The sequence below is a fragment of the Magallana gigas genome, chromosome 7 (assembly GCF_963853765.1).
Source record: "Magallana gigas chromosome 7, xbMagGiga1.1, whole genome shotgun sequence".
NCBI lineage: Eukaryota > Metazoa > Mollusca > Bivalvia > Ostreida > Ostreidae > Magallana > Magallana gigas.
In genome coordinates, this window is record NC_088859.1 from 43,286,564 (window position 1) to 43,305,375 (window position 18,812).

The window sequence follows — 18,812 nt, forward strand, 5'->3', positions numbered from 1 at the left end:
CTATTAAGAATTTTCATTTACTTAATAACGGTTTGTCTAAAAAAAAATCATATCTAAAATCTCAAGGTTGAACTGATAGATATTTTCTTGACCATCCAGCCTCCTTAAACCTAACAAAAATAAACAACAGACACCTACCTGATACCTGTCCACCTGGTTGGCATTATTGGTCAGAGGCTGAGACAGGTAGATGAACCCAGTGTCAGAGATGATGAAGAAATATGCCAGTGGGTTGTTTCCATTCAAGTTGTCAACCAAGGAATATCTCACAGCATCCTGAAAAGTGATTAAAAACCTTATTGTACATCGTCTACACACAATGATTCCCACCATAATTATGTAAGAACAATGTATAAACAAATTGACCCCACAACCATTGCGCTACATTATCAGGGTAGTGGTCTTACCCCATCCTGATCAGTGGCAGTAACATTGACGACAGTGGAGCCCAGGGATTGAGTTTCTGGGATTGTAACCTCATAAGCGGGCAGGGTAAAGATGGGGCCACTGGGATTCTTGATGACATTGATGGACACGGTGGATGTGGCCACTCTGGATGTAGACAGACTGTCATAGGCTGTCACCCTCAGCTGTAACAACATAGCCATATTGTGCAAATTCTATTGTAGTCAAACTCCCAAGAAATGTTGGAGTAAAATGGTAAACTAGTATACAAGTATCTAGTAAATAAGTTGTACATACAATGTAAGTCTGGGCATTATCCTGTATTAGGCTGTTCTTAATGGTGACAATACCAGATCTTGAGTTGACATCAAAGTAGAAGGGAGTCTGAAGATCTCCAATTACACTGTACACTATCTGTCCCTGATGATGGAGAAAAAATATACTTAAAAATGTACTACACATATACATGTAATCTCTTGTTAAGTGTTGATACATGTATCTTTACAAACACATACATGGTTAAATTAATTGAAAGTTTTTATCTTAAAAAATAATGAAACGTAGACATGCCATGTAATATTAAACTTTCCGATACAAAACCAAAGTACATGTATGGTCCTACAGATTCTTTTCTTTTTGTTTCTACTGTGCATCATACCTTGAGATCATTGTCTCTAGCAGTAACGGTGTAAATGGAGGTTCCCACTGCACTGGTCTCTGGTAAGTTGGTTACAACATAAGGTTCTTGTATGAAAACAGGAGGTGATGTGTCCCTTAACACGTCTATAACAACGTAAGCTGTAGCAGATCTCTCCGGGTTACTTTGATCCCGAGCAATGGTATTGAACTACAAGAAAATTTATTTCAATTTGTTAAGTTGTCTTTGATCATCTTGGTTAAAAAAAAAAAGCTTCATTAAAAGGTTAATATCTTTACATCAAATTGATTGCCAACAGCTTCTGTAAGAGTGCGCTTCAGCGAAATAAGTCCAGATTCAGGATTGATGTAGAAATAGCTGAAATCATCAGCATTGCCAACAATGGAATAAACCAGGACATCCTGAAATTATAGAATTTCTAAAATCAGAAACACTTGGAAATTAGCAATGGTCCATCAGTATCAATACATTATATGATATGCTAAAAATTTCAAAACGGAGAGCCTTTTGCAAGAAAAAGGAATACATACAAAATCAGCATCAGTGGCATTGACGTCCACAACAGCACTGCCAAGGGCGTGGTTCTCAGACAAGGTGACCCTGTAGGTACTTGGGTTGAAGATGGGTGGGTTGGGGTTTCTGTTGACATTGATGGTGGCTGTAGCAGTAGCCTGGATATTAGGATACACTGTGTCGTAGGCAATGAGCTTCACAAAGTAGGTGTTACTCAGAAGTCCATCCAGAGCCACTGATCGTGTCAAGAAGATCATTCCTGTAACTGCGTTCACATCAAAGAAGGTTGGTGCAGGGTAGTTACCAGTAACCTGGTACCTGATGTCTCCCTGTAAAAAAGGACCATTCTTTAGTTTCTTATAGATCACCCTAAAGTAAAATGTGCTCTCCAAGTTCTTTAGATTTTTAAAATATCTTGATTTTTTTATTGGCAAGTAGAAATAATTATTGGTTCATGTACTTGTAAATTGTATTCATAAATTTACCCTCAAATCATTGTCTGTAGCTGTTGTCTGTAGAATTGATGAATTAACAGCCGTTAATCTCTGCACAGTAGTTATGTATGGCTGGTTCAAGAAAACTGGGGCAAACTGATCACGTAGAATGTTGATGACAGCAATTGCATTTCCAAATCTCTCGGGGTTCCTCTGATCTCTGGCCCTCAGGTTAAGCTATATAATGGAGAGAAAATAAAATAATTCTTCTACAAAATAATTGTGTTATTCTCTTCTAAATGTTAACTTATAAAAAAAATCAGAGAGAAAAACCATTTTTTAGCAGAAAGCCGCAATCCAAATGAAATAATGAGTCAGACTCTAAAATGAAGTAAATTGGTCCTAGTTTCCCTTATTGAAAAGAGACCTCCAGATGTTACTAATATGAGGGGGATACTTACAGTGTCTTGACTCTGACTTCCCTCAGTGAGAGGCTTCTTGAGAGAGATGGATCCAGTGTCTGGGTTGATGTAGTAGTACTCCAGAGCTCTTGAGCCTCCAGTGATTTCGTACTTCACAACATCTCCATCAGCGTCTGTGGCGGTCACATCTAGGACTCTCTGACCCAGGGAGAAGGTGTCAGGAATGGTCTGTTCATAGGACGGTAGAGAGAAGATTGGTGACCTCTCATTCCTGGTTATACTGATGGTCACATCGGCAGTGTCACGGTTGTTGGGGTATACAGAATCATAGGCAACCACTCGGAGCTGAAAATCACATTCAATATGAATGTTTGGAGCAATAAACTAAAATTGAATTATTTGGTAAACCTTTCTTCTAAGCAATGTATAATTCTTACCGTGTACTGAAGTCCTGGATCCACCTTAAGACCAACTGCATCATACACAGTAACAATGCCTGTCAACTGGCCAACCCTAAAGAAAGCTGGAGCTACGCTGAATCCAATCACTTCATAGTTTATCTGTCCCTGTAATTACAAACAAACATTAATACCTTTCCAGTTCACCTGACATAGGTAAATATTCTACTTGCATTTATTCCCTTGCTACTGACCACAAGGTCCTACCCTCTCACCATTCTCCCTGAGATTCTACCCTATCAAAACTGACCCTAAGATCCTACCCTCCCACCACTCTCCCCGAATTTCTACCCTATAAATACTGACCCTGAGGTCCTGATCGTTGGCTGTCACTCTGTAGACAGAGGTACCATTCACAGTGTTCTCAGACACAGAGGTTCCGTAAGGCTCGTTGAAGAAGATTGGTGGGAATCTATCTCGAATGATGTTAATTCTGACCTCTGCCGTCGCTGTCCTCTCTGGGATACGTTGATCCGAAGCACGCACAGTAAACTACAGAGAAGTTGAATCATATTGTAATTTATGTACATGTACAAAAGAGCATTTGTGAATCGGAATTTAAATTAAATACAAGTGTATGCTTTTTTAGAAATGGAAACAGAACATTGATACACATGGACATACTGTGTACTGATTCTGTAAGGTGGACAACAAATAGGTCTTCAGAGAGATGATGCCTGTGCTTGGGTTTAGGAAGAAGAAGTCTGTCACATTGGACACAGTTGTGATAGTGTACTCCAACACGTCCTGTGAAATCAAGATAAAATGCAACTTTAATTTAAATGACAATTGGGTTTTTTTTTAACTTTTAAAACTTAATCAAGAAAACTTTTTAAAAAAGTGATGATCAAAATTCATTTATCGCAGAATTTCAAATAATGTCATCTGAAGTATTTTGGAAATCTTTTAAAATATTCTACAAGAAAATGAACCTGATCACGGTCAGAGGCTGTAACTTGGAGGACAGAATTTCCAACAGGAGTTGTGTCTACAATGGTCTGTTCATAAATACTGGATGTGAACACAGGGCCGTTCTCGTTTCTAGTAACCGTAATGTTGACAGTAGCATCAGCAGTGGACAGTTGATCAGCTGACACAGCTCTGACCAGAAGCTACAAAATCATGATTTTGAACACTGAACAAATATAATAGTTACATTTTTTCTCCTTATCAGCTTTATAGTGTCTTTTGCGACTTTGAGTGTCTTTTCTTGATTCTTGTAATGATAAAAAAAAAATTCAAAGAATCATTCTTACTTGGTAGAACTGAAGCCTAGCTGGGTCAGTCTTGAGATCTCTGATGACAGATATGGAGCCAGTATTTTGGTTGATAGTGAAGTAGGTTGGTGCAGGGTTTACTCCAAGCACACTGTATGTTGGTGTCTACAAAGAGCATGAAACATTCACATACAAATTATTACAATGAACAACTTATCACTGCAAGGATACAATATTTAAAGCATTTAATTTGCTACATAAAACATTATTCTAAACAAAATTTCAGATTTACCCCTGGCTGTGCAATGGCGGTGATGACATTTTGGTTGATTCCAAGATTCTCGCTGATGATTGTTGCGTACGAGGGGAGAGTGAACGCCAGTGCCCCCTGGGATCTGATCACAGTTACCTCTACATTGGTAAATGCGCTCCTTTGTGGTGTGCCCTGGTCAAAGGCTTCAACACGGATCTATGAAACAAATTAGATGAAATATCCAACACTTTTGGATCCTGAAAACCTCAATACCTTATTTCTCCACTCAACTTAACATAATTATATACTTTTAAATTTCTAAACTATATTACTTACCCTGTAGAAATTCACTCCTGTATTTAGAACGGAAGTCGAAAGAGTGATGATACATGTCTGAGAGTTGATGAAGAAGAATTGGGCAGCGTTGGCTTCACCAGTAATCCTGCATTGTACCACATTCTCTGGGCTCTGTAACAAACACGGACCTCACAATTACATTCTGGACTATAAAAAAACACTATAGTATTACTCTTACAAGGGCTGGTTTTTTTTCTACCTCAAAACAAGGACAACTATAGTTAACATCTGGGCATGCTTATTTTTCGAAATAATTGCCAACTTCATAGCAGGCATATTTTCTTACCGACTTGTCAGCATCAGTGGCATTAAGGTCGACGATGAAGGTTCCAACAGGAACAGTCTCTAGAATGGACCTCTGAAGGAAGTTGAAATTGGAGAACACTGGAGAGAAAAGATTTCTGAGGACACTGATCAGGACTGTAGCTGTAGCACTGCGGGATGGGAAGCCTCCATCACTGGCCACCACGCGAGCCACATAGGTGGAGACTCGGTCAGTGGTTAGGTCAAGGTTGCTCTTCAGTCTGATCAATCCTGTGTTAGATTCCACAGTAAAGAATGTGGGTGTGGAGTCGTCCCCGATCAGAGAGTATGTGATAGTGTTAAATGGTGCCTGTAAAATGGGACATTGTGGACAACTTTAGCCAAATTATAGCAACATACTTCATAATTTTATGCCCAAACAGAATGTCTGATAAATGGGAGTTCCATTAATACAATTTTAATTTTCTTATAGTATGTGCCAACTTGAAATGTTATTGGGCTTCAAAGCACAAAAAGTGATTCTGGATGACAAATCAATTTATTACAACCTCAAAAGTGACCTACGTTTGTGTCTTGGTCAATAGCTGTGGTCTGGAATATGGAGCTTCCCCCAGGAACTGTCTCTGCAATGTTGACAGAGTATGGTGTATTGATGAACTGGGGGGAGAAATTGTTCCTGATGACATTGATGAAAACATCAGCCGCATTGGTGGAGTTTCTTCTTGGAGTTCCAAGGTCATAAGCAAAGACACGGAACTGTTCAATAAAAATTAGAAACACAGATGATTTCAAGTACATGTATTAAATAGAGTAAAAAATCTAATTTACTCCTCTATTATTCAATACCTTAACATGTGCTCTTAGAACTACCTCAATCTAGATTGTTATGCTTACACTGAATGAGTTCAAATTCTGAGTTCCAAATGTAATGTTGTAGACTGATCGACGAAGCATAACATCTCCAGTGATTGAATCAACCAAGAAGTAGGTACTGGTGTTGGCATCAGAATCCAAGTAGTATCTCACAACATTGTGAGGAGACTGAAAAAAGTACCGGTTTATGTATATATCCATTTTATTGCATCCAATTCTTTTCATGTAAAAATTTAAAGGACAAGAGCGTACAAGGCCTGACAAATCCCCCCGTACCCAGGATTTTGAAATGGCATATGAACATTTAAAAAATCTTTACATTTGAAAGTGTGCATCAGTACATTTATAATATAGAACTGCATTCTCTGACAAATAAATAATATACGTTAAAATGTATACTTGGCACTTATCTCCTTTGTTTTATTTACTTTCTAAACATTACAGCATGATCCCATATCTGTGCTAGCGCTATTTTTATCCGACATTGTGTGTACAGATTATGAACATTACGTAATTGTTGTCATTATATAAATGGTATGATATCTTTTCATAGTAATCCAATAAAAAAACAAAAAACGTTTTACTTAAATGCAATGAATTAAACATAAAACGCCGTCTATACGATTCAAACACCCTCTCAATTGAGAAGGATAGACTACCAGCCTACCTCCACCTATCACAGTGAGCTACGCTGACACATAATAATAGAGGTGAATAAGTTTAACTGTTTGACAATCATTAATAAAGTAAAACATTTTTGGTGAAAAACCACGAATTTGACCCATTATGGGTCTAGACTTCATTTTAATAAATCAATAATAAAAATACGTAAAAACTTATTCTTTTTAAAAAATTACTTTTAGGATGGAGTCAAGACCCATTCATACCTAAATTTTGCAATTTAGAACAGTGAATGATCCAAGATTTTGGTATAAAATGCTGTGCAGCTTAATTTTGAAACCTATACCTGTTGTGTTTATAGAATGAAAGCACAATATTGACTTCCATCATGATATTTATACTAAAAACAATGCATACAAGCCTAAAGTTTATATTCTAACTTAAATTGAAATTCTATCGTCTTCGTGGCTCCGAGTGGGGGGATATACAATGCCTTTCACCTCTCATGAAAGAGTGTATCTGCAATTGTAACTTACCGTTGTGTCAGCATCTAGGGCTGTGACCTTGACAAGGGGAACGCCTACTGCTTCTGTGTCAAGGATGGTTCGAGAGTACTGAGTGGGGGCAAATGATGGTGCAAACAAGTTGCGGTTTACATATACAACAACAGTGGTTACATCAGAGAGTCGGGGATTTCCTCCGTCTTGTACCAAGACTCGGATCTATAATCAAGACAAAAACATTTCATCACAACAAAAACAAAACAACTGAATACAACTTATAGGGCCTCTTGTTATAAAAGAAATTCCCAAGATATCAAATAGTGGTCAAATAATCTGGTTATGCTGTGTCTCTAATGCGAGGATAATCTCAATGTCTGTTACAGAAGGAAGCAAGTATAACACAGTACTTACATTGTAGACATCTGTATTAATGGAAGGAATGGATTGTCTCAAGGTAATCATTCCTCCGCTGTTGATGGCAAAGTAGGTGGGTGCTGCATCATCACCAATAATGCTGTACTCAAGCTGATTAAACGGATTCTGTCAACAGATAAAACAGTGTTAATTCAACTGTTTTCCGTAACTGATTAAATTTATTTTTGGGCATCAACATTTGTTGCTTTTGTAAACAGCAATCTCCAGGATACTTTAAATCATGGAAAATGGTTCTACCAATAAAAACATGTTGTTCACAGCAATGAACTTTTGATTTTGTGAATCCACTAAACAAGATACTCATTAACATTTATTTTAGTGCTTATTGAATAATAATGAAATTCAGGATATTATACTTTTCATTGAAACTAGTACATTTTACCCATCTTGTGTTCAATACAAAAAAACTGTATGTTGTACAATATACGTACAGTGAGGTCAGCGTCGGTGGCCGTCACAGTGATAATGGACTGGAAGGTGCCCTGGTTCTGGCTGATGGTGGTGCTGTATGGCTCGTTGATGAATACTGGTGGGTTCTGATTACGCAGGATGTTTACTATTAACAGGGCCCGAGCACTGACCAAGGAGGGGAAACCCTGATCAAAGGCCAAGAGACTCACCTGCCAAAAAAAGTATAAAGTATTAGAGAGAACTTGGGTGAAAGCAATTCAGTTCAATATTTATCAAAATTCAATATTTTTGTTCACCAGAACTCTGAAGAATAATTTTTTCATCATTCACAAAGTTTTGTGAGACATGTTCACTGATTTTTCAAACAAGAGAACTTACATTATACTGGTTGACATTGTTGCCCAGGACATTTGTGCGGAGGTACACCTGACCAGTTTGGTCATTGACAGTAAACAAATCGCTGTTTAGGGTTTGCGACACAATCTGATACCTCACGATGTTGTTAGGAGACTGAAAAGAGAAAAAAATATCAACTACTGATATGCAGTTTCTTTAATTTATAATGACAGTGAACTATTTTAATAACTTTCAAGTATTAGATATTTTGATATATGTCATTTGTACAATCACTATTTTTGGTCTACTTGTCATAAAATTTTCAACATTTATGATTTAACCTACGTGTAAATGAACAATTCTTGATGCAAATATAATTTTTTGAAATGTACATTAACATAATAGATACTACATGCAGCTACTGAGAGGTATGAAACCCCTGTTAAATGACCGCAGTATGCTAAGTGGTTTGATCCTACCGAGGAGTCTTGATCAACAGCTGACACAGTGTATACTGGCTGTAGAATGTTGTGCGTTTCCAAAATGGTGGTGGTGTATACGGCAGATGGAGTCCACCGAGGCGCAAACTCATTCCTTCGGACAGCCACGGTCAGAACACTGTATGACTCACAGGGTGGAGATCCTCCATCTCTGGCCCGCACTCTTAGCTGCAAAAATAATAGAATACTTCAGGTGAACCTCTTAATTATATACAGACCAACTTAATCGTCATCAGAAGAAAGACTTTGGAATTCAGTAATGAAAGGTTTGATTAGTTTACATACCTTGTACTGAATACCAGAATCTGAGAACAGTCCTGTGTTGAGTGTTACGAAACCAAATGTTGGATCAATCCTGAAGTAAATTGGTGCATTATCATCTCCAATAAGGTCATAGGTGATGGCCCTGAATGATGGCTGTAAACAGATTAAATCAAATGATTAACAAGTGGTTCAAATTGTTTAAAAAATCAATCATACACAACATAAAAAATAACAAAATATTTGGTTATTCATTGATTTTAACACGTTTTGCAGATTTCGATACAAGAAGGGAACATACATCAGTATCGAGATCAGTAGCGGACACGTTGTAGACTCTGGTTCCTAACCCCGTGGACTGGCTGATGCTGATGTTGGTTGGAAGGTTGTTGAAGACGGGACAGTTCAGGTTCCTGAGGATGTTGATGCGCACTGTGGCCTGTTGGGAACTGACCCGGTTAGGGACACCTTGGTCGGTAGCCAGTACAGTCATCTGAAGTGAAATATATGAAACGCGTCAAAATAAAAATCAAAGGTGATCTTTCAGAGTGATTTTGATTCTTTAACTGGCCTATTTACAAGAATGCAGAAAATACATGTACATATAGTTATATCTACTTGAAATTGAAATTGAATTGATATCTCTACTTAACCAATGAATTCTATCACAATCAAATTACTTACAGAGTACTGATTGATGTTTCTGTTAGAGACGGTAGTGAGAGATTTTTTCACAGACACTCCCCCATCAATTGGATTAATCTGGAAGAACTCCAGGGCAGAGGAAGTGCCAGTGGCAGAGAACCGGATCACATTGTGGGGACTCTGTAGGCAATAAAATCATAGGTATATAAACACTCCGAACATTGTAAATTGTAAATAAATTCATAGGTATATAAACACTCTGTACATTGTAAAGTTACATCATAAAAACACTCAGAAATTTGTAACGTGTCAGTCAGCATCAAATACCCTAATGTCAGCATCTGTAGCATTGACGTAGACAAATGGCACACCAAGAGCAGCATTCTCATTGATTGTGACCTCATAATTTAGGACCGAGAAGACAGGGGAATAAAGGTTCCTCTGAACAAGGACATCAATGGTTGCGGTGGCTGACAGTGAGGGCAGACCTCCATCATAGGCTTGAACACGAATCTGCAACAAGTAATTTAATGTGGGATTAGAAAACTTTGATAATCAGCATCCATATAAGTGTGACAAGAGTGAAAGAAATTCTAAAATATATAAAAGCTTATAGATAATTTTTTCAGGTTTATTGTACATGCATGTACCTTGTAATTGGATGTGGTGTCAAAGTTCACACTGGATTTAAGAGTTACATTTCCAAAGTTCTGATCAATATCAAAGAAAGTAGTAGCAGAGTCATCTCCAATGATGCGATACCTCACCACATTAAATGGAACCTGAAAATTTAGAGAAACATTAATATTAGCATGCAGGTATATTAAGTAAAATACTGTACAGAACGTTATTTTGGCAGTGTTCAATAATATGCTAAAAATAGCATCCAATCAAAATTATCTGCATGCATTTAAACTTTTCCTATTCTGCATTTAATTTAACAGATGGTGCATATGCAATATGCAAAATTTCAGACTTGAACTAACACATGTGCATACAGCACTGGACAGTTTTATGTTAATTGATAGAGAAATTAAAAGCAATGACTGACATTAAATCATGCAAGAAAGAAGAGTGGAAGCGCACCTGGACATCAGCATCTGTCGTAGTGACTCTGTACACTGATCGGCCAATGTTAGAAGTTTCCTCAATCTGAGTGGTGTAGGGAAGATTGACAAACACTGGTGGATTGTTGTTCCTCACCACAAAAATGGTCACCTCAATGGGCACACTGGACAGTTGGGGGGTTCCCAGATCACGGGCCGTCACTCTCATCTGTAAAGAACAATCAGGTCTCACTGACATTCTATTGCTTATACAATACAGAACAACAATTTGCTCTATCTATCAAACAGAATATGACTTATAATTGTTGGTTCAATCCAATCTTTACTCTTCAGTTCATTGTTTCAAAATTAAATCAACTCACATTGAAGATTTGTGCCCTGCATGGGTCGTACAGAAGAGAACGCCTGAGAGCAAGATCTCCAGTGACCTCATTCACCAAGAAGCATTCCAAATCCTCAGCATCAGCTGTGATGTAGTATCGGATCGTATTGTGTGGGGGCTAAAATATCAATGTAAAATTTTATATAAAAAACATTGTAACGTCATTGGTAGATTATACATGTACTAGTATACAAAACAGGATGATCCATTTCTGTTACTGCTATACTAACCAGAGGGTCAGCATCAGTGGCATTGACTGTGAGAATGACTGTTCCCAGACCAAGGCTCTCTACTACAGTCTTACTGTAGTTGGGCACCTGCCATGTTGGGGTCTGGAAGTTCCTCTGCATTGTGACTATCACCACAGAGGTGTTGAAGCGGAATGGCACACCACCATCTCTGGCGCGGACACGAATCTACAAACATGAATATATTAATTGCAAATACACCAAAAATATATAATGTAGAATACATACAAGTATTAAACATGTCTGTATATAATGAGTATTATTATTCTATTATTATTACTATTATACCAAAGTCAAATCAGTCTTCATATTTGACCTACCCTGTACTATTATCATACCAAAGCAATACAGTTTTGACATTTGACCTACCCTGTACTCCTCTACACTTTGTTCAGTTAGGGATCGAGCAATGCTGATTCTTCCGGTCACTTGGTTGATTGAGAAGTAACTTGGAGCAGAATCATCTCCAATGATGTCATAGGTGATTTGTCCAAATGGTGTGGACTGAAAGATAATTTTGTTCAATAAAAGAACCATAACTCCTTGAAAAAAAAAATCACTTTTTTTGGTAGGGTAATACAACATTTATTTGTACTTTTTATTTGATAAAATGAAATCAAAAGATCTATAAAAGATATCTCAAACATTTAATGTTTAGATATAAAAACGTATATTTTTTAGTACCATTATTCCATCACTTACTGGACTATCTTGGTCTCTTGCCGTAACATCAATGATGCTGGTAGAAATGCCAATGTTACCACCCAGATCCACCCTGTATGGCTCATTGATGAAAAACGGTGTGTACTGGTTACGGAGAACGTTGACTGTAACATAGGCATACTGTGATGCTGATCGCTGGGGTGTTCCATTGTCATTGACATTAACAACAGCCTGTAATACAATGTATTGGACAAGTTACTGTACATGTTGTACTTCAGGAATATAATTATGAAATTTTTCATAAACTGGTATACTTGAATGTAATCAATTCTATTTAACCTGAGGAACTTCAAAAGTAATATAATGCACAAAAGTTACCACAAAGTTGTTGTTTGCAGTGGTAGTCAGGGACTTCTTAACGTAGAGCCAGCCAGCACTGGGGTTGATATCAAAGTACTCTCTGGTAAGAGAGGACCCAGTGTTAAAGATATCCACCAAACTGTAGGTCAAGGTATTGTAGGGAGCCTGAAATCAAAATCAAAAACTTAGTAAGCTTCATTTCCATAAAGGACATGCTGTTGGATACAAAAGGAAGTTTGTTTTAAACTGCAGAATTTGAATAAAGTGACTACTTACACCAACATCCTGGTCTGTGGCCTGAATTTGTACGATCGATTCTCCCAGGTTTTGGGTCTCGAAGATACTGACGGTGTAGTTCTGTTGGAGGAGCTGAGGTGCATTCAGATTCCTGGTCACTGTGATCAGAACAGTGGAAGTGGCACTTCTTTGTGGGCTGCCTCCATCTTGTGCTAGGACTCGAACCTTGAATTATGAATTGATGTTTTATAGTCAGAATCTATTGTACGTTATGTCAAATTGTTTCAATAGTGAAAGGAAGTATGATCTATTATGAGAAAAAGAGCAAAAATAGATGGATAGGAGATACTTACAGTATACAAAGTATTAGGGTCTGAGAACAAGCTTTGTGAGGATGTAGAAATAACACCAGATGCTGGGTTGATGTTAAACAAGTTGGGTGCTCTGTCATCTCCAATGATGGAGTATGTGATCACATTGAATGGACTCTGTAATATGAAAAAATAAAATTTAACCAACCTGAACACATTATCATATAAACACAATAAAATTCTCATCAGATCTCTATGAATGGGTTACTTACCCTTGTATCAGCATCTGTAGCATTCACATTATAGACACTTGAGCCTGCAGCCACAGTGAAGGGCAGACTGGTGGCGTATGGGGTGTTGACAAAGACCGGGGGGAACTGATTGCGGATCACATTGATTGTGACTGTAGCTGGCTGGGAAGCTGATCTTGGAGAACTTCCTTGATCTGTAGCTTGCACATTGAACTAAAATAACCCCCCAAAAAACTTGATTAAACCGTAATCATACAGAATTACTGTGGAATCATTAAATTTTGTGGGGGCCAATTTTCGTGGATTGCTCAAGTTTTACAGGTTAGTAGGTACGTAATTTCGTGTATTATCTTATACCTACAAAAGGATACACGACAGTATAGCCCATATTCCATAATTCGTGTCGTTAATTTTGTGGATGAGAGGCAGTCACAAATTCCCCGAAAATTGATCCACCACGAAATCTAATGATTCCACAGTATGCAAGTTGATTATTTTTGATTTTCATGTTTATGACAGTAGTATATAACCACTGTAAATGAAAGTGAGGGGACTTACAATGTACTGGTTGTTGTTGGAGTTGACATCCAAGTTGAGAGGTACACGCACTGTAATCCAGCCCGTTACACTATCCACAGTGAAGTAGGTGGAGGCCACAGAGTTGATGTTGGACAGTGTGTATCGAACCACATTATAAGGAGACTGTAAAACGTGAAATAAACCACTCGTCATGATTGAAGGACATGATTGTGAATCATCAGTTAATAAAATTCAGCGAGATTAATATCATAAATTATGGTCAAAATGCATGTACCATACATAAATCTAAGGGTTTTCTCTCCCTTTGGATACTTACACTTCTGTCAGCATCTGAGGCAGTAACACGGAGAATGTTGGTGCCAACTTGCATGGTCTCTAGAATGGTTTGTTCATAGTTGACTGGACTGAAAACAGGAGAGTTCAAGTTTCTCTGAATGTTAATTGTGGCGATTGCTGTAGCACTGCGGGGTGGTGACCCTCCATCAAAGGCAACGATTCTTCCCTGGTAGCTGTCGCGGATTTCTGCAGTCAGTGATGCACGCACGCTGATCTGACCAGTATTGGAATTCAGTGTGAAGTATGACGGCATGGTGTCATCTCCAATCAGTGAGTAGGTGATGTTGGAGAAAACAGTGTTCTACAATGAACAAAAATTCATTTATTTCTGTTACGGAGACAAATTTTAAATATTTTTTTCTTCAAACTTTAAGAGTCTATATGGTAAATGAATGTGTTGGGACCAATTTACAGCTACGATCCCTATTTCACAAATATAAACAGGAACCAAATACATGTATTTAAAATCTCAGAAATATTGAAGTCTGTAACATTTTTTGGGTACATACCTGATCTTGATCAGAAGCTGTGACTCTGAGTACACTTGTACCAATTGGAGTAGTCTCCTGAATAGTGGTAATATATGGGGTATTGAAAAAGAAGGGGTCAAACTGATTCCTGAGGATCTGAATGCTGACTATAGCTGGGGTGTTACTAGAACGAGCAGGGATTCCATTGTCTGTGACAGTGAATGTCATCTGAATGGAGTTCACTTGAGTCTGGGTAAGCATTCTGGCGACAGTGATCAAACCAGTGTCAAAGTTCACGTAGAAGAAGTCCTCCAGTCCAGTTGGTGTGATTGATAGGCGTGCGTACCGCAAGTTGTGCTGCAAGAATTTTTTAAAATCTTGTTAGAATGAAATATTCATAACAGAACAGTCTTGTTAGTTCACAAGTTTTGATGACAAAATAAATGTAATGATACTGAAAAAGTTCTCATTTAAAATATGAAAATAGAAATATTGTTTATTCTGTAACACAAACCCCATCTGCATCTGTAGCTGAGAGTTGCACCAGACTACTGCCAGGAGCAAGGGTTTCCTCAATGGTACGGCTGTAACTGGCAGGATTGAATATTGGGGCACTTGGATTTCTATTTACAGATATAGTCACATTTTCATGTGCAATCTGTCCTGGGGCACTTGTATCATAGGCTCTGATTCCAAGCTGTATTTAAAGACATTTTAGTCAATTATTAGTACAATGCATTTTGATAGGGTCTTATCTAATGGTAAAAACACATCATGACATGTAGATCACATTTAGTATCAGATAAGACATTTTCTGAATTCAACAATTTGGAAAAACTTACAAGATAGCTTGTGGTAATATCTAGACTGAAATCATTGCGAATGATAATTCTTCCTGTTGATCTTTCCACATCAAAGTAGGCAGGAGCAGACAAATATCCATCAACTTCATAAGCAATGGAACCCTGGAAAGAAGAATAGGGTATTTTATCCCATTGCAACAAAAATAAAATAAAACTTCATAAACACAAATACTTACATGTATACATAACAATTACCGGTAACAGACATACATTGTATTTCACAATTTTATTATTTTAAATATACACAGAGTAATGCTCACCAGGAGATCCCCGTCAGTAGCAGTAACGGTGTAGATGGTGGAGCCGATGGCAGACCCAACATTAACTCCAGTGAAGTAAGGAGTGTTCACAAACACTGGGGGGAAATTGCTGCGTCGAATGTTGACAATCACTGTAGCAGTGGCGGTCCTCTCGGGGCTAGACTGATCACGTGCAAGCACATTGAACTGGAAAGAGAATGGAGGACAACCAGTTTTATATCAAGTATAATATATGTACCTGTTCAATAGAACTCTTCCAGACAATGTGTATTTGCTTCACTATACAACATTTTAAAAAATTGACTTAAAAAAAAAATATTAAAAAGATAACTGAGGAATTGTTGAAAAAACTTTCATTTTTCGAAAAGAAAAAAAATATCCTTTAAGAAAAAGCTACGAAAGAATCTGATTTCTTCAAAAAAAATCACCTGGTATCTGTTTGTAGCATCATTAGTCAGAATCGATCGGAGGGTGATAAGGCCAGTGAATGGTCCTAGATAGAACTTTTCAGTTTGTCCCGAAGATATAATCATATCATATCGGATGGTATCCTGTCAATTAATTCCATAACTATTGAACAATCACTGTTATAAAGACAACTATATACATGTATCTTGTTTATTGAATCAAAGAAATATAACTAAAAAATTCCCTTTAAAAAATTAATTTAAATAACTTGACTGCTGTAGAACTGACCTGAGTATCTGCGTCGGTGGCAGTGAGCTGGACAACATTGGAGCCAAGAGCTGAGGTCTCGGGAATGGTGACTTCATAGATGTTCTGTGAGAACACTGGCTGGTTCTCGTTACGGGTCACTGTGATGTTGACCGTGGCGAAAGCTGTCTGAACCTGTCCCGAGATTGTCTTGGTAGCCCTCACTTGTAGCTAGAATTTTGAAATAGATACATGAAAATACAAAGTACGTTGTAGCATTAAGACTTTGGAGTACCTGATATTTATTAAATAAAATAGCTTTGGGATATACTTTTATATTACAGTCTTACATATTAAACTTACGTAGTACAGGCTTTTCTTATTGAGATCCAGTCTAAGGTCCTTCCTGACAAAGATACCTCCAGTTACTGAGCTGATGTTGAAATAATCGGGTCCATCACTGAATCCAGTCAAATCATAGAACACGTCAGGCTACAAAAAACACATCAAAGGGTATACAAACACTTAAACTATCTCTATACCATGTTAGTATACTGTATTAAAATTTATCTTCTGCTTCTTTCTAATAAATATTCCTGCATATACATCCTGTTTGAGAAATGTACATATGTATATATAAACATACAACTTTATGTACAATTTTAATATTATAACATAGGTAATCACAGATTACAAAGCTCACCGAGACGAGGCATCAACTTTATGAGGCATCACCTTTAAAACCACCTTTATCATATGATATGAAAATCATAGTTAATGATCTTGGATATTCATGGATACTGTTTTGACACAATATCGTATATCATATGTAAAAAAATTGTATGATAATCCTATGTTCATTTCATACATTATTATAAAATACAATGTTTATCAATACAATAATATAAAATATGATATTGCATCCAATGATACTTACAATATATATCATTTAATACAATATAATACTGTAATAAATATTGATGAAATATGATTTTGTAACATATAATATGACATTGTATCGTGTTATACATTATTGTATTTAATCACACAATACAATATCATAATATCTAATATAAATACAATATAGCATTATTTGATACTATATCATATCTCATAATACATCACAATATTGTAACATATGATATTATATTGTATAATATAGTATAATTTTGTATTTTATGATATTGTATCATATTTGATACACAATATTGTATCATATGATACAATATAATTTGATAAAACATTGTTTCATATCATATGATACAATATCATCTGATACAGTACGATATTATATAATACAATATCATTTTATACAATATATCATATGATACAATATCATATTATACAATATCATATTATATGATATCTTATAATATCATATAATACAATTTCATGTATTATATAACAATATATTATATAAACCAATATCATATTATACAATATTGTATCATACGATATGCTATAATTATAATATACAATATCGTATCATATGATACAATATCATATATTGCAATATAATATGAAACAATATCATTCGATAAAATAATATATTATACAATATCATATTCTACAATATTGTATAATAATATACAATACTATACATAACAATATCATGATACAATATCATATAATAATGTACAAAAAAATTGATACAATATCATATCATATCATATAACTTTTTACAATATAATGTATGATATTACATTGTATCATATAAAACAATAGTGTATCATATCATAGAATACTATATCATAGGAATCATGTTAAATCATTTAACAACAAACACATCTATCAAGCAGGTTTGAGTGAGGTAGGAGAATTTTTAGCATCCTTGATAATGGAGATCAGGCTCTGCATCTGAAGCTACCTCTGCAATTCATTTATATTATAGTTAAATCAATTATGCAAGCTATTATCTATAAAACATGTAACCTGTTCCAAAAAACTAAACCTCATCCAGCATCCGAAACCTATGGCTCAGATTCAGCATTCAAGCCTGTCAGATGCATCAGTATCATGAGATGCATCATCCCTGCAAGTTTGGTGATGTAAGGACCAGTAATAACTAAGATATAATCATCAGAGGGCACCTGCTCTAAAAACTTTAACCAGCTCTTAAAACCTTAACCTCATCCAGCATCCGAAACCTATGGCTCAGATTCAGCATTCATGCCTGTCAGGTGCATCAGTATCGTAAGACGCACCATCCTTGCAAGTTTGGTGAAGTTAGGACCAGAAATAACTAAGATATATTTTTTAGCATCCTTGATAATGGAGATCAGGCTCTGCATCTGAAGCTACCTCTGCCATTAATTTATATTATAGTTAGATCATATATGCAAGTTTGAAATAGTGCTATTACCTACATATATTAAACATGTGACCTGTTCCAAAAAAACTAAACCTCATCCAGCATCCGAAACCTATGGCTCAGATTCAGCATTCAAGCCTGTCAGGTGCATAAGTATCATAAGACACACCATCCATGTAAGTTTGGTAAAGTTAGGACCAGTAATAACTAAGATATGATCATCAGAGGGCACCTGCTCTAAAAACTTTAACCAGCTCTTAAAACCTTAACCTCATCCAGCATCCGAAACCTAT

The 18,812-nt window shown here is 36.5% G+C and overlaps 1 protein-coding gene across 4 annotated transcripts in view; it reads right to left on the minus strand.

Annotated features, from left to right (window-relative positions):
• Positions 1–18,812, minus strand: part of LOC105330502 (uncharacterized) — a 63,977-nt gene that overhangs the window by 21,149 nt on the left and 24,016 nt on the right. For all 4 annotated transcript variants that reach the window (XM_066066694.1, XM_066066695.1, XM_066066697.1 and 1 more), the window contains exons 61-106: positions 16,572–16,700; positions 16,251–16,439; positions 15,983–16,105; positions 15,555–15,740; positions 15,274–15,396; positions 14,946–15,128; positions 14,471–14,788; positions 13,942–14,262; positions 13,644–13,787; positions 13,107–13,298; positions 12,877–13,011; positions 12,563–12,748; positions 12,305–12,451; positions 11,966–12,157; positions 11,633–11,767; positions 11,246–11,431; positions 10,996–11,133; positions 10,653–10,841; positions 10,217–10,348; positions 9,894–10,079; positions 9,606–9,746; positions 9,223–9,414; positions 8,946–9,077; positions 8,640–8,828; positions 8,203–8,334; positions 7,845–8,033; positions 7,390–7,518; positions 7,012–7,197; positions 5,876–6,022; positions 5,546–5,737; positions 5,004–5,330; positions 4,697–4,828; positions 4,400–4,576; positions 4,147–4,272; positions 3,823–4,002; positions 3,515–3,637; positions 3,197–3,382; positions 2,870–2,998; positions 2,472–2,777; positions 2,062–2,247; positions 1,594–1,905; positions 1,342–1,464; positions 1,064–1,252; positions 703–825; positions 408–590; positions 139–276 (exon numbers count right to left, since the gene is read on the minus strand). In XM_066066694.1, coding sequence (XP_065922766.1) covers positions 139–276; positions 408–590; positions 703–825; positions 1,064–1,252; positions 1,342–1,464; positions 1,594–1,905; positions 2,062–2,247; positions 2,472–2,777; positions 2,870–2,998; positions 3,197–3,382; positions 3,515–3,637; positions 3,823–4,002; positions 4,147–4,272; positions 4,400–4,576; positions 4,697–4,828; positions 5,004–5,330; positions 5,546–5,737; positions 5,876–6,022; positions 7,012–7,197; positions 7,390–7,518; positions 7,845–8,033; positions 8,203–8,334; positions 8,640–8,828; positions 8,946–9,077; positions 9,223–9,414; positions 9,606–9,746; positions 9,894–10,079; positions 10,217–10,348; positions 10,653–10,841; positions 10,996–11,133; positions 11,246–11,431; positions 11,633–11,767; positions 11,966–12,157; positions 12,305–12,451; positions 12,563–12,748; positions 12,877–13,011; positions 13,107–13,298; positions 13,644–13,787; positions 13,942–14,262; positions 14,471–14,788; positions 14,946–15,128; positions 15,274–15,396; positions 15,555–15,740; positions 15,983–16,105; positions 16,251–16,439; positions 16,572–16,700 — 8,103 coding nt within the window. The remainder of the gene's footprint in view (positions 1–138; positions 277–407; positions 591–702; positions 826–1,063; positions 1,253–1,341; positions 1,465–1,593; positions 1,906–2,061; positions 2,248–2,471; positions 2,778–2,869; positions 2,999–3,196; positions 3,383–3,514; positions 3,638–3,822; positions 4,003–4,146; positions 4,273–4,399; positions 4,577–4,696; positions 4,829–5,003; positions 5,331–5,545; positions 5,738–5,875; positions 6,023–7,011; positions 7,198–7,389; positions 7,519–7,844; positions 8,034–8,202; positions 8,335–8,639; positions 8,829–8,945; positions 9,078–9,222; positions 9,415–9,605; positions 9,747–9,893; positions 10,080–10,216; positions 10,349–10,652; positions 10,842–10,995; positions 11,134–11,245; positions 11,432–11,632; positions 11,768–11,965; positions 12,158–12,304; positions 12,452–12,562; positions 12,749–12,876; positions 13,012–13,106; positions 13,299–13,643; positions 13,788–13,941; positions 14,263–14,470; positions 14,789–14,945; positions 15,129–15,273; positions 15,397–15,554; positions 15,741–15,982; positions 16,106–16,250; positions 16,440–16,571; positions 16,701–18,812) is intronic.